At 57.6% G+C, this 13,976-nt stretch overlaps 3 protein-coding genes across 5 annotated transcripts; 2 read left to right on the forward strand and 1 right to left on the reverse strand.

Annotated features, from left to right (window-relative positions):
• The first annotated feature begins 11 nt into the window (after positions 1–11).
• Positions 12–8,664, forward strand: LOC142421484 (pre-mRNA-processing factor 39-like). 2 transcript variants are annotated; one of them, XM_075526147.1, is made up of 14 exons: positions 12–154; positions 597–892; positions 1,449–1,574; positions 1,951–2,069; positions 2,160–2,327; positions 3,112–3,304; positions 3,380–3,487; positions 3,592–3,756; positions 4,196–4,322; positions 6,156–6,424; positions 7,071–7,255; positions 7,366–7,440; positions 8,245–8,371; positions 8,453–8,664. In XM_075526147.1, exons 1-14 carry the CDS (start codon positions 58–60, stop codon positions 8,516–8,518), a joined length of 2,121 nt encoding a protein of 706 aa, XP_075382262.1. In that variant the 5' UTR covers positions 12–57; the 3' UTR covers positions 8,519–8,664. The 2 variants fall into 2 exon arrangements, with proteins under 2 accessions (XP_075382262.1, XP_075382261.1); XM_075526146.1 differs by having other exon boundaries at positions 23–166.
• Positions 8,658–11,757, reverse strand: MRPL49 (mitochondrial ribosomal protein L49). Its single transcript, XM_075526150.1, has 5 exons — positions 11,542–11,757; positions 10,753–10,936; positions 10,019–10,143; positions 9,442–9,929; positions 8,658–9,118 (listed from the first exon to the last, which is right to left on the reverse strand). The coding sequence occupies exons 1-4, from the start codon at positions 11,689–11,691 to the stop codon at positions 9,783–9,785; spliced, it is 606 nt and encodes a 201-aa protein (XP_075382265.1). The 5' UTR covers positions 11,692–11,757; the 3' UTR covers positions 8,658–9,118; positions 9,442–9,782.
• On the forward strand, positions 11,644–13,514 carry FAU (FAU ubiquitin like and ribosomal protein S30 fusion). Of its 2 annotated transcripts, none has more exons than XM_075526151.1 (5): positions 11,644–11,745; positions 12,796–12,876; positions 12,968–13,112; positions 13,211–13,266; positions 13,356–13,514. In XM_075526151.1, exons 2-5 carry the CDS (start codon positions 12,802–12,804, stop codon positions 13,479–13,481), a joined length of 402 nt encoding a protein of 133 aa, XP_075382266.1. In that variant the 5' UTR covers positions 11,644–11,745; positions 12,796–12,801; the 3' UTR covers positions 13,482–13,514. The 2 variants fall into 2 exon arrangements, with proteins under 2 accessions (XP_075382266.1, XP_075382267.1); XM_075526152.1 differs by having other exon boundaries at positions 11,692–11,745; positions 12,741–12,876.
• The last annotated feature ends 462 nt before the right edge of the window (positions 13,515–13,976 follow it).

Raw genomic sequence — 13,976 nt, forward strand, 5'->3', positions numbered from 1 at the left:
GCTGCCTCATCCGGGTCCCGGCACTGCGCATGCGCGCTGGGGTGGCGGCGCGGCGAGATGGCGGCAGAGGGGCCAGAGGCTCCGGCCAGCCCGAGCCGCGGTGGGGCCGAGGGCGCGCTGGGGGACGGCGGAGACGGCGGCACTGGACCCCCCGGTGAGCCGGAAGGTGGGGAGGAGAGGGCCTGGGGAGCGCGGGGGTGTGCGGTGAGGCGGGGGGGGGCGTTGGGTTGTGAGGTAAGGTAAGACGGGGGGCCTGAGGGGATTTGGGGCGGGCGGGGCTGAAAGGGGGCTCTGGGGCAGACCTGCGAGCAGATGGGACTTGTAGAGGGGAGCTGGGGATTAATTGGGGGGAGGAGGCGATGGGGCAGGGGGATGTGGGGTAGCGGGGGTGGCTGAAAGTGGAGATCAGTGGGGCGGGATGGGATTGGGGTGCCGCAGTGGGGCACAAAGTGGGAGAGGGCAGAGCCAAGGAGTGATGGAGGGGGGTACCAGGGCTATGGGGTGCCCCCAAGGGACCCCAGTCAGGTTCCTGGGTCCCCCCACCCATGGGGCAGGGCACCCATCGTTAACGGTGCATCATCGTTTGTCCTCCCCAGCTCCTGTGGCAGAGCTGCCGCCCCCAGCCCTCAGCACCACCGAGGAGGAGCACAGCGATGCTGCCATCGTCCCCCCTATCCCACAGAGCTGCAACGGTGCCGCTGCCCCCCCTGAGCCCGAGGAGCCGCCCCCGGCCGCTCCCGAGGAACCCCCACCCCCCCGGGACCCCGAGCCCCCCGTGGAGGAGCCCACCATCACCTACCCCCTTGATTTCGAGAAGTTTTGGCAGGCGGCGCACAACAACCCTCACGACTTCACTGCCTGGACTGAGCTCCTGCAGTACGTCGAGCAAGAGGTAATTAGAATCTTTGTTAAGATGCGTTGGCCCCATTAAAACTCACCCCAATTAAAACTCACCCCGACCCCCAGCCCCATTAAAACCTTTGTAACAACTCACCCTAAGTCTTTGACCCCATTAAACCTTTATTAAAACTCATCCTGAGTCAGTGGTGCCGTTAAAACTTGCCCTGAGCCACTGGCCCTGTTAAAACCTTCGTTAAGACTTGCCCTGAGCCACCAGCCCCATTAAAACCTGTGTTAAAACTCACTCTTGAGTCTATGGCCCCATTAAAAGCTTCGTTAAAACTCACCCTGAGCTGCCGGTCCTGTTAAAACCTTCGTTAAAACTCATCTCAAGCCGCCAGCCTCATTAAAACCCTAATTAAAACTCACCCCAGCACAAACCACATGGAATCCTCCACTGCCCAGGGCTGTTCTTCCTTGCGATGGAGGCAATTCCTCACGTCGTTATTGATCTCAATTAATAAATAGATTATTATGAGGCCCCTAATACTAAACTGCTTTTATTGTTGTTACAAAACCGCCTGTTTTTATGCCAAAAACTCCTGCAGAACCACCTCTTCGCCGCCCGCAAAGCCTTTGACGCCTTCTTTGCCCACTACCCCTACTGCTACGGCTACTGGAAAAAATATGCCGACATGGAGCGTCGCTTTGACTGCAGCCGGGAGACTGAGGAGGTGCGGTCAGGGGGTCCCCACACCATTTTGGGGGTGTCACCCCCTTGTTTTCCCCTCTTTCGTGGGCAGACCTGGGTGTTCTGGGGGTCCTCATGCTGTTTTGGGGTGTCACCCCCTTGTTTCCCCCTCTTTGGTGAGCAGACGGGGGTGTTTTGGGGGTCTCTGCACCATTTCTACACTGCTTTTGCCAGCAAAATGGGGTTTCTGAACCATTTTGGGGTGTTGCTGGCTGTTTTCACACCTGTTTCCAGCCCCACTGGAGGCATTTTGGGTTGTTTCACCCTATTTTTTGGCACAGGACTGGGTACCCCAACCCACTGGGGGTGCCCCGGTCCCTTGGGGGGACAGTCAGTGACGCTTGGTATCCCCTTGGCAGGTGTTTGAGCGGGGGCTGCAGTCCATCCCCCTCAGCATGGACCTGTGGATCCACTACATCTCCTACCTCCAGTCCACCCTGGACATGAATCTTCCCGAATCTATCCAAAAAATCCGTGGGTAAGTGCCGGGCGAGGCAGCAAACGGCTCTGGCATAGGCAATCGCCGTGCCGGCGCTGCCCGTCCCACATCCCCATCTCTCTCCATTAGCGTCTTCGAGGCAGCAGTTGCGGCGGCTGGCATGGATTTCCGCTCAGATAAGTTGTGGGAGCTCTACGTGGAATGGGAACGGGAACAGGGAGACCTGAGAGCCGTCACTGGTATCTATGACCGCGTCCTCTCCATGCCCACGCAGCTCTACAACCACCACTGGGAGAAGTACGTACCCCCTCCAGATGGAAAATACCCCCGCGGTGATAAAACATCCCCACAGAAAATAATACCTGCGGTAGTTAAATATCCCGGCGGCAAAATATCCCCGTGGAAAATACTGCAGCGGGATAATATCCCCATGGAAAATGGCTGCAGTGGCAAAACATCCCAGTGGTAAAATAACTCTGGAAAATACCCACAGGAGCAAAATATCCCTGCAGAAAATAATACCCGTGGCGGTAAATGCCCATAGTGGCAAAATATCCCCGTGGAAAATAACCATGGCAGTAAAACATCCCACTGGTAAAATATCCGCACAGAAAATGCCCGTAGTGGTAAAATATCCTTGAGGAAAATACCCATGGTGGTAAAACATCCCTGCAGAAAATAGCCATGGTGGCCAAATATCCCTGTGGAAAATAACTGTGGCAGCAAAATAGCTCCTGGTAAAATAATACCTGCAGTGGCAAAACGTGCCTGTGTAAAATACCATAGTGGTAAAGTATGCCTGTGGAAAATAACATCCACTGCCGCAAAATATTCCTGTGGAAAATACCCATAACCGTAAAACTTCCTAGTGGCAAAATAGCCCCACGGAAAATACCCACAGGGGAAAAATATGCCTATGGAAAATGCCCGTAGTGATAAAATACCCCACAGAAAATACCACAGGAGCTTCCCACTTTGTGCTGGGGAACACCCCCTGCCATGGCCAAATCCTCACCGTTCCCTGTCCCGGGACAGCTGGGGGTGGTGTCCCCCTGCCTTTGACCCTTGTCCCTCCCCCCAGGTTCAAGGAGCACGTCCTCCACAATCCCCCAAAAGACATCTTGTCCCCGGAGGAGCTTCTCTGGGTCCAATCCAAGCTGGCCACCGATCCTGTGCCGAAACCGCCGGAGCCGGAAGGGACGGAAGCGCCACCGGGAGAGGATCTGCCCCCCGGTGTGGAGGGGAAAGCGGCGGCAGCGGCAGCTGACACCCAGGTAGGCACCCAACGGAGGGTCCTGGGGGTCTCTGGGGACCCCCCGTTTCCCACCTGAATCCCGTTTAATTCCTAGGAGGATCTAGACCAGGAGAAGATCCGGGAGCTGGTGATCTCCATGCGGCAACAAATCTACGCTCAAAACGAGGCTGAAGTCAGCAAACGATGGAATTTTGAGGATGGGGTACGTAGGGTCGGATTGACCACCTCAGTATCGCTACAGACCCCCCCCCCCCCCCCAATGCCATCACCCCATTTTTCACACCTGCACCCCAATTTTCCCGGCAGATCAAGCGTCCCTATTTCCACGTGAAGCCACTGGAGAGGGCTCAGCTGCGGAATTGGCGGGATTATTTGGATTACGAAATGGCGGCTGGCTCGCACGAACGCACCATCGTCCTCTTTGAACGCTGCGTCATCGCCTGCGCCCTCTACGAGGAGTTTTGGATCAAGGTGAGACCGCCGCAATGCCCCCCCCCCCCCCCTTTTTCCACAGCTGGATCCGGTCGCCCCCCAAAAAAACCTCCACCCCCCCACCCCCCAGACCATCCCAATAAAGAAAACCCCCCACCCCAAAAGAAAATCAGGTTCGTTTGGGGGTTTTTTTTATCCCCCCGCCACCCCCCTGATGGATGGTGGGGGCTGTTTTTAACTCTTTTCTTCTAAAAACCACCATTCTAACACCCTTTTTTTAAATTCCGCTGCTGCTTTTTTACCCGCCCGCGGCACCTCCCCCTGCCTAAGAGGGCGCAGGAAATTCAGAAGAGAGGGGTCTTAACGTGAGTGCCCCCCACCCGATCTAGCACATCCCCGCCCGGCCGGGCAGGGGGGGATGCTCACGCGTCCATCTGTCTGTCCCCCCCCCTTTTTCCGCCTCTTTTTTTTCCTGCAGTACACCAAATATTTGGAAAATCACACGGTGACGGGGGCCAGGAGCGTTTTTCAGCGAGCGTGTGGTTATCATCTGCCCAGGAAACCCAACATCCATCTCCTCTGGGCAGCTTTTGAGGAGAAACAAGGTGAGGTAGCCCCGAAACGGACAATTTTTGGAGCGTGCAGGGGTGGTGGTATCAGAAATGGGCCTTTTTGGGGAGCAGGGGCCATGGCTGGCCCCAAAATGGCCCCACTTTTGAGCTAAGACACCACATTTAGCTCCTAAATGCTATATTTTGCACTGAGACGTTGCATTTCACCCCAGATTGCTTCCTTTTTCGGGCTGAGATGACATACATCACCCCAAAACACTGTGGTTTTGGCCTGAGACATCAAATTTCACCGCAAAATGCTCTGTTTTGGGGTAGAAAGGCTGCATCTTGTCCTAAAACACTTTGTTCTTGGGCTGACACACCACATTTCACCCCAAAATGCTTCCGTTTTGGGGCAGAGAAGATGCATTTCACCTCAAAATGCTCCATTTTCAGGCTGAGATGCCATATTTCACCCCAAATCGCTCCTTTTTTGGGCTGAGATGACCTATTTTATCCCAAAATGCTGCAGTTTTGGGCTGAGATGCTGCATTTTGCCCCAAAATGCACCATTCTTGGGCTCAGACATTGAATTTCACCTCAAAACACTTCGGTTTGGGGTGGAGGAGACACATTTCACCCCAGAACGCTCTATTTTCAGGCTGAAATGCTGCACTTGACCCCAAATTGCTCCAGTTTTTGGGCCAAGATGCCACATTTCACCTATAAATGCTCCTTTTTCAGGCTGACAAACCACATTTCACCCGAAAATGCTCTGTTTTTAGACTGACATGCCACATTTTGCCCCCAAATCCTCCATCTTTGCGCTGAGATGTCAAATTTCACCCCAAAATGTTCCCATTTTGGGGTGCAGTGGCCACATTTCAAACCAAAATGCTCCGGTTTTGGGCAGAGGGGCCACATTTCACCCCAAAACACTCCGATTTTGGGCTCAGTCGCTGCATTTTGCCCCAAAATGTGCCCTTTTCGGGTGGTGGGGTTGCATTTCACCCTAAAATGCTCCTTTTTTGGGGCTTAAATGCCATATTTCACCCCAAAACGCTCCTCTTTTGGGCTGAGACATCGAATTTCAGTCCAAAATGCTCCTTTTTCAGGCAGAGGAGCCACGTTTCACCCCCAAAATACTCTATTTTTATTTAGCCCCAAAAAGCATCCTATGTCACGACCAGATTAACCAGGAGGAGACAAGGCTGCATGCAGGGGTCAGCAGCTGCTCTGGGGACCCCCATAACCACCCTGTCCCCATCTGTGCCCCACAAGACACTCGGGAGGGGTTTAAACCGCTTTATTTAGCCCCAAAACCTGTCCCATGTTACCACAGCTTTAATGGGAAGGGACAGGGCTGCATGTGAGGGACCCTCATAACCATTTCTCATCCCCCTCCATGCCCCACAGCATACCTGGAAGAGGCTCAAACCATTTTATTTAGCCCCCAAACCTGTCCTGTGTTGCCACCAGATTAACAGGAGATGAGGCTGCATGTGGGGACCCTCGTAACTGCCCCAGGGACCCCCATAACCGCCCCCATCCATGCCCCACAGAATAGCTGGAAGAGGCTCAGACCAGTTTATGTAGCCCCAAAAAGCATCTTGTGTTGCCACCAGGTTAACCAGGAGGGGACAAGGCTGCACACAGGGGTCAGCAGCTTCCCTGGGGACCCCCATAACCACCCCCATCTGTGCCCCACAGGGAACCTGGAGGAAGCCCAAACCAATTTATCTAGCCTTAAAACCCATCTTGTGTTGCCACCAGATTTAACAGGAGGAGACAAGGCTGAACGTGGGGACAGCAGCTGCCCCGTGAGACCCCATAAATGCTCCAGGGACCCCTATAACCACCCCCCATCCTCATCTCTACCCTCTCCAGGGAATCTGGATGAAGCCCGGCGTATCCTACGCTGCTTTGAGGAGGTGGTGCCGGGTTTGGCCATGGTCCGGCTGCGCCGTGTCAGCCTGGAACGACGGCAGGGAAACCTGGAGGAGGCAGAGGCGCTGCTGCTGGAAGCCATGCACGCTAACGAGGGGCTGCCCCTCGCCTCCTTCTATGCTGTCAAATTGGCTCGGCAAGCCTGCAAGGTGCAGAAAAACCTTGGCAAAGCTCGGAAGGTGCTGGTGGACGCCCTGGAAAAGGATCCGGTGAGGCAGAAAGGCTCATTAGGGTGCTTCTAATGAGCACTGGGGGGGTGAGGAGAGGTTGGTGGGCCCCCACAGCTTGATCCGCAGTTGTGGGACAGGATTTCAGCTCCCTCTAAACATCGTGATCACTCGGATGTGGTCTCAGGGATCTGGAGGTCTCATGGTTGGGCTCTACAGACCCTGTAAACCCCATTTGGGGCCTTATAACACCCTCTTGGAGCCCCACAAACCCCACGGGGGCTCTATAAATCCATCTCAGGTGCCCCCAAACCCACTCAAGGCTCCCTAAATATCATCTGAAGCCCCACAGATCCACTCAGGGCTCCCTAAATCGCACTTGGGGCCCCTTGGGACTCTCTACATCCTACTCTGGGCTCTCCAAACCCCCACTCAGGGACCCACAGATACCCTTGGGGCTCTCCAAACCCCCCTGGGGACCCTGCAGACCCACTGGGGGCTCCCCAAAACCCTCTGAGGTCCCCACAGTCCCACTCAGGGTCCCCAAACCCCTCTCGAGACCCCAGACACCCTTGCGGCTCTCCAAACCCCACTGGGGACCCCATAACCTCAAGGGGGCTCCCAAAACCCCCTTGGGGACCCCCCTGATCCAGGGGAACCCCCCCATCTGATGGGGCGGTGGGTACAGGACAACGCCCGCCTCCACGCCAATCTCCTGGAGATGGAATTCGGGGCCGATGTCCGACAAAACGAAGGTAACACCATGAGCTGCTTCGAGCGGGCGCTGCGCAGCCCCCTCCCTGACGAAGCCAAACTCATCTTCTCCCAACGCCGCGTCGAGTTCCTCGAGGATTTCGGCTCTAGCATACACAGGTTAGGTATCTAGGGGGGAAAAGACACCCCAAAAAGCACCACGGTGGCCCCAAAAGGGGCTGGTCCCCCCTCCCATCGCTCCCCCCTGAGCTCTCCCCGCTCCCCCGCAGCCTGCTGACGGCTTACGACGAGCACCAGAAGATCCTCAAACAGCACGCGGCACGCAAGAGGGCTCCTGAGAACGGGTGAGGGGACCCCCTTGGTCCCTCAATTTTGCCCCTTTTATCCCAATTTTTTCCCCTTCCATTCCCCCAATTTCTCCCCTTTTATCTCCCGAACTTATCCCCTTTTATACCCCCACTTCACCCCCTTTGTCCCAATTTCACCCCTTTTTATCCCCCAACTTCTCCCCTTTTGGGGACCTCTTACCTAATTTTGCCCCTTTTTATCCCAGCTTTGCCCCTTTTATCCCTCCTCTTTTCCCCTTTTATCCTGACTTCTTTTTATCCCCCAATTTTACCCCAACTTCTCCCTTCTATCCCAAATTTCTCCTTTTATCCCAACTTCTCCCCTTTTTATTCTTGATTTTCCCTTTTATCCCCCAAATTTTTCTTTTAACCCCCATTTTCATCCGGTTTTATCCCCCAATTTTGCTGCTTTTATCCCAACTTCACCCCTTTTATGCCAACTTCTGCCATTTTTATCCCCCGACTTCTCCCCTATCCCGTTTTCACCCAGTTTTATCCCCAAATTTCTCTGCTTTTTATCCCCCTGAATTCTCCTTTTGTCTCAAATCCTTTTTATCCCCTGATCTCTCTCCTCTAATCCCATTTCTCCCCTTTTTATCCCCCAAATTCTCCTCTTTAATCCCCCCAAATTCTCCCTTTATCCCGATTTTCACCCCTTTTGTATCCCAAATTTCTCCCCTTTTATCCCCCAATTTCTGCCGTTTTCTGCCTGATTTTTGCCCTTTTATGCCCTCAATTTCTGCCCTTTTTATTCCCCAATTTCTCCCCTTTTACCCCCTTCTCACCCCTCTCCCCCCCCAGCTCGGATGAACCAGATGACAAACGTCTCCGCCCCGATGAAGCCACTGGTCTTTTGGGTCCCCTCAACTTCTCCGGCTCCGGGGGGGATGTGGGATCCAACCCCTCTGCCTACAACTACTGGTACCAGGTCAGTGGGGGGGCCGGGACGGAGCCCTGGGGCTGCGACAGGGCGAGGGCGATGCTGACAGCCCCCCCTCTATCCCCCCAGCACGGCTACGGCGCCTACAGCTACCAGACGCCATGGAACTACAACCAGTACTACTCGCAGAGCTGAGCCGGGGACCCCCCTGGCCCCCCAACTTCACCCCCTACCCCCTTTTCTAAACCCTCCCTTTAGTAAAAACATGTTTCTGTACATTTTTTTGCCCCCCTTCACAGCGGGGGGGGGATGTAAATAAATAAAGAGGCAGCGCTGCAAGGAGCGCCCGGCACTTGCCGGCAACGTTTATTTTGATTTCGAGGAGTCTTGGCACTTGCCAGAGGGGTTTGTTCCATTGGGGGGGGGGGGGGGGCTTGTGAGGGGGGTTGATGCTATTTCGGGGTACCTGCCACTTAGGAGCAGGTTTACATCTTGTTTTGGGGAGCCTCTGCCACTCACAAGGGCGTTTGACTCTGCTTTGGGGTACCCTGCTGCTCGCAAGCAGGTTTGATTCCATTTTGGGGGAGCTTCCACCGCTCACAAGTGGGTTCAACTCCATTTCGGAGTACCCCTCTGCTCACGCATGGTTTTACATCCCATTTTTGAGAGCATCTGCTGCTCGCGAGCAGCTTTTGACTCCATTTTTGGGGAGCCTCCACTGCTTGCAAGCGGGTTTGACTCCAGTTTGGGGTACCCTGCTGCTTGCTAGCAGCTTTACATCTTGTTTTGGGGAGCCTCTGCCTCTCACAAGTGAGTTTGACTCCATTTTGGGGTACCCCTCTACTCACACATGGGTTTACATCCCGTTTTGGGGAGTCTGCTGCTTGCAAGCGGCTTTGATGCCGTTTCAGGGTACCCCACTGCTTGCAAGCGGGTCTGTGTTTTGGGGGTGCCTCCACTGCTCGCAAGCGGCTTTGAGACTGTTTTGGGGCACCCTGCTGCTCACAAGTGGTTTTAAATCCCATTTTAGGGGAGCCTCTACCACTTGCGAACAGTTTTGACTCCATTTCAGGGTACCCCACCACTCACAAGCAGCTTTACATCCCGTTTTGGGGAGCCTCTGCCACTCGTGAGGGGCTTTGACTCCATTTTGGGGTGCCCCTGCTGCTCACAAGCAGCTTTGACCCCATTTTGGGGTCCCCCACTGCTTGTGAGCAGCTTTCCATCCCATTTCAGGGTCCCCCACCACTCACGAGCAGCTTCACCCCCATTTCGGAGTCCCCCACTGCTCGTAAACGGCTTTGACTCCATTTTAGCGTCTCCTACTGCTTGTGAGCGGCTTTGCCTCAATTTTGGGGTTCCCACCCCTTATGAGCAGCTTCACTGCCATTTTGGGGTCCCCTACCACTTGTGAGCACCTCAAAGTCAATTTTGGGGTCCCCCGGTATATTTTGGGGTGCTAAAAGCCCCTCTGCAGCAGCCAGCTCCTCAGCTCCTGCGCCCAGTGCCCTTTCAGCAGCAGGCTCCCCGTCACCTCGTTCACCTGCACCTCCAGCTCCTTCACCCCCAGCCCCCCCAAAAATGCCCGCAGCTCTCGCTCCAGCGCCTGGAGGGGGGGAAAGAGGGGGGGGTGTCCATTAGCATCCCAAAAACCTGCTCCCCCTCCCTGCACCCCCAAAATGCCCCCTCCCTTACCCAGATGTCCCCCTCCACGTGCCGCAGCTCGGTCAGGCGCCGGTTGCCCTTGGCCAGGCGGGGGTAGACGGGCAGGTTGTGCAGCCGGGAGCGGCGGACGAAGTAGGGCAACGCCGGGGGGGGGTCTGAGGGGGGACAACAACAACTGGAACCTCTCCCTGAGGGATAAATAACCCCCCTTGACGATAATTACCTCCCCCTTGTGGTAAATAACCCCCCTTAATTGCCCCCTGGGAGTAAATAATTTCTCACCCCAAGGGTAAATAGCCCCCTTGCCATCCCCTCTGCGGGTAAACAGCCCACCTTAATTGCGCCCCAGGGGTAAATAACTCCCCCAACACCGCCTCACTGGGAATAAATACCCCCCCCATTCCCACCAGGGGTAAAATACTTCCTCTATCTCCCCCTGGAAGTAAATAACGCCTCCAACACCCCCCCCCGGGGTAAAAACCCACTCCCCGGGTGTTATTAACCCCCCATGTGACCCCCCCCAGGGTAAAATACCAACCCTGGGGGTAAATAGCCTCCCTATCACCCCCCACCCCCCCCCGCAATAAATACTCCTTCCACCCCCTCCCAGGGTAAAGGCCCCCCCATTGGACCCCCCAAAGGTAAATACCCCCTCCCAACACCATTAATTAGGGCTTGGCACCCCCCTGGGGGCACCACTTTGCTCTGGGGGGGCAACAAGGAAGGGGGATTAAGGGGGGGGGTGTGCCTCCCCCGCTACTGACCTTTGGGGGGGCTCCAGCCCGAGGGGGTGGGATAGGTGGGGTGCAGGGGGGGGTCAGGGACACGGGTGGGGGGCAGCAGCCGCTCCACGAAGGCATAGTCGGCTGTCGACTCCACCAGCGTGGGGGGCTGCGAGTTGGGGGGGTCCTCGGGTGGGCCCTCGGGGGGGGAGGCTCCCAGATGGCTCTGGAAATGGAGGGGGGCAGCAGCATGTACCCCTACACCTTAGCAGTGCCTCCCCCCCCCCCCAGTCCCCCCTCCCTTGCCCTAGGGTCACCCCAATCTCCTCCCTGGAGCCTCCCCCAAATCCCCCATCCCTCTCCCCAGCAGTGCCCCCAATTCCTCCCCATTTCCCTGGGAGCCCCCCCAAATCCGCCCTCCCTCTGCTCAGGCCCCCCAATTCCCTCTCCCCAAAAGCCCCCCCAAACCCTCTCCCTCTCCCCAGAACCCCCCGAAACACCCCTCCCTCTCCCCTGGAGCCCCCTCGATTCCCCCCCATTTCTCCAGGAGCCTCCCCAATTCCCTCTCCCTGGGGGTCCCCCAAAATCCCCCTGCCCTCTCCCCAAAAGCCCCCCCAACCCCTCCCCGGGCCCCCCCAAGATACCCCGTCTCCCCGTCAGGACCCCCCTCCTCAGCATTCCCCCCCCCCCCCAGCAGCCCCCAAATCCCTACCCCGCCCCCCCAGGAGTTCCCCAAATCCCCCCCCAAGGACGCCCCTCAACCTCCCCCGACCCCCTACCTGCACTCCCCTCCACCCCAAGGACGCCCCTCAACCTCCCCCGACCCCCTACCTGCACTCCCCTCCACCCCACCGCCCGGCCGAGGGCCCGCAGCCGCTGGCCCAGCGTTGCCATCGCCGCCATCTTGGCAGCACCACCTCCTTGCCGCCGCCGCACGCACGCATGATGTAAGCACGCCGCCACCGCCAAGGCCCGGCGCATGCGCAGAGCCTTCCTTTCCGCGGCGCGGTCCCCGTCTGCTGAGGAGGTGCTGAGGTGAGGCCGTGGCCAGGGTGGGCCTAGGGAGGGTCTGAGGGGCTTTGAGGGAGCCTGGAGGGTTATTGGGGTGCTGGGGGGGCAGCTGTGAGGGCTTGGGGGATGGGCGGGGGCTCTGCGAGTCCTTGGGGGGGGGCCTGAGAGGCCTTGAGGCGCGGGGAGACGCCCTGGGAGGCCTTGGAGCTGGCTGCGTGAGGAGTATGGGGGGATCCGGGCGGGTTACTGGGGGTCTGTGAAGCCTTGGGGGGAGGCTGGAGGCTGTGAGGCCTTGGGGGAGTGGCGGTGGTTATGAAGGGCCCTGAGCGGCCTTGAAGGGGGCTGTGGGAGCGGCTGTGGGGCTTGAGGGGGGGTTGGAGGGGCCTGGGGGGGTTCTGTGGCCTTGGGGGGGGGGGGTTGGGGTATCTAGGGGAGGCTGTGGGATGGCTATGTGGCTTTGGGAGAGTTATAGGGAGCAGGGAGGAGGGTCCAGCAGGCCTCAGAGGAGTCTGGAGCGCCCTGAGGCAAGGGAGAAGCACATTCAGGGACCTGAAGGGGGGTCTGTGAGGCCTTGGAGGGGGGCTGGAGGGTTACTGGGGGGTCTCTGGGGTGCTGAGGCCTTGGGAGAAGTTGGGGTGGGTTATGAGAGGCTGCAGGGGAACCCAGAGGGGACAATAGAAACCAAGGGGGGCTCTGAGGGGTCTGGGGGCCCTCAAAAAACAGCAGGGGGCACCTGGCAGTGCTGCCAGTGTCACTGCTGGGCCGTGTCCCCTTGCCTTGGCGTCACAGCACTTTGTCCCCATGGCCCTTTGCCAGATGCCAAAGTCCGTTCGGACAGGGAGTGGTTGCAGAGAAAAGTCCCCCCCCCAGTTCCCCCAAAACACCCCCAGCCCCCTCACACAGGGGTGCGGACCAGGAGGCCACCAGGCTGCACCCTGGGGTGTTTCTCAAGCTGGGGGGCAGCAGTAACAGCCCCCTCACCACCACACCTTTTCCTGGGGGTCCCTCTCTTTCTTAAGGATCCCCTCCTTTTTTTTGAGGGGGACACACCCCTAAACTTCATACACCCCCCAGGTCACCATGCAGCTCTTCATCCGTGCCCAGTCCCTGCACACCATCGAGGTCTCTGGCACCGAGACTGTCGCCCAAATCAAGGTGAGCCCTTGTGGAAATTGGGGGTCCCCCCCAAAATAAGACCCTTTTTGGGGTAACTGAACCCCCCCGTGTCTGTGTGTGTCCACTGCAGGCGCAGGTGGCGGTGCTGGCGGGCGTCCCCCCCGAGGACCAAGTGCTGCTGTTTGCTGGGACCCCCCTGGATGATGACGCTGTCCTGGGACAGAGCCGTCTCCCTGAATTTGCCACCCTGGAGGTCTCCACACGCCTCCTGGGGGGTACGTTTGGGGGGGGCTGCTAATTATCGGGGTGCTCATTAGGCCAATGAGGCAGCTGTGGCTCCCTGACAACCCATTTTTCTCCCCGCCTCCCCCAGGGAAAGTCCACGGTTCCCTCGCCCGTGCCGGCAAAGTGAGGGGCCAGACCCCCAAGGTGAGTGTTGGGAGGGATTTCCCCCAATTTTGGGGGGGTTCCCATAGTTTTGGGGACCCCCCCTTGACCCCCCTTTCCCATCCCCGCAGGTGGCCAAGCAGGAGAAGAAGAAGAAGAAGACGGGCCGAGCCAAGCGGCGCATGCAGTACAACCGCCGCTTCGTTAACGTCGTCCCCGGCTTCGGCAAGAAGAAGGGCCCCAATGCCAACTCCTGAGCCCCGGCCTCAGTAAACAGCAATGAAATTGGGGCTGGTTTGCTGCTTTCTGGGGGGGGGGGTGGGGGTTGGGTTGGTGGGTTGTTTTTTTTTTTTTTTGCTTTTCTGGGGCCTTTTCTAGGGTTTTAGAGGTTTCTTTGGGGGATATCAGGGAGTTTGAAAGGGGTCACAGGGTGAAACGGGCCCTTGAGGGGAGTTGAGGCTGGTGCTGGTGGGTCCCCAAGCAGCTGGCGGGGCACTTAATGAGTGCTGGTTAGAAGGAGGGGGGTAATTAGCGTTAATTAGGTGGGGGGGTATTGGTGGTAATTAAAGGGGAACAGCACACAGCTGGCTGGAGGATGGTTGTGTACAGTAGGGGCGGAAATAGCCGAGCGCTGCCGGAAGTACCCGAGCGGGGGCGGGGGTTGGCAGGGCTTCCCCTGGGGGCGGGGCGGAGCGGGCCGAAGGGGAGGGGGCGGGCCGAGTGGCGACGGAAAGAGCCGAAGTGGGGCCGAG

The sequence above is a fragment of the Mycteria americana genome, chromosome 30, assembly GCF_035582795.1.
Source record: "Mycteria americana isolate JAX WOST 10 ecotype Jacksonville Zoo and Gardens chromosome 30, USCA_MyAme_1.0, whole genome shotgun sequence".
In the NCBI taxonomy this organism is placed as follows: Eukaryota; Metazoa; Chordata; class Aves; order Ciconiiformes; family Ciconiidae; genus Mycteria; species Mycteria americana.

Bases quoted from the DNA above. Each gene is read 5' to 3' on its own strand.
- MRPL49 (XM_075526150.1), bottom strand. From the start codon at position 11,691: ATGCGCCGGGCCTTGGCGGTGGCGGCGTGCTTACATCATGCGTGCGTG. The intron at 10,937-11,541 runs GTAGGGGGTCGG...CTCCATTTCCAG, and splicing joins TGGGGTGGAGGGGAGTGCAG to AGCCATCTGGGAGCCTCCCC. The intron at 10,144-10,752 runs GTCAGTAGCGGG...GTCCCCCCTCAG, and splicing joins GGGCTGGAGCCCCCCCAAAG to ACCCCCCCCCGGCGTTGCCC.
- FAU (XM_075526151.1), top strand. From the start codon at position 12,802: ATGCAGCTCTTCATCCGTGCCCAGTCCCTGCACACCATCGAGGTCTCT. The intron at 12,877-12,967 runs GTGAGCCCTTGT...TGTCCACTGCAG, and splicing joins AGACTGTCGCCCAAATCAAG to GCGCAGGTGGCGGTGCTGGC. The intron at 13,267-13,355 runs GTGAGTGTTGGG...CCATCCCCGCAG, and splicing joins TGAGGGGCCAGACCCCCAAG to GTGGCCAAGCAGGAGAAGAA.
- LOC142421484 (XM_075526146.1), top strand. From the start codon at position 58: ATGGCGGCAGAGGGGCCAGAGGCTCCGGCCAGCCCGAGCCGCGGTGGG. The intron at 1,575-1,950 runs GTGCGGTCAGGG...TCCCCTTGGCAG, and splicing joins GCAGCCGGGAGACTGAGGAG to GTGTTTGAGCGGGGGCTGCA. The intron at 3,757-4,195 runs GTGAGACCGCCG...TTTTTCCTGCAG, and splicing joins ACGAGGAGTTTTGGATCAAG to TACACCAAATATTTGGAAAA.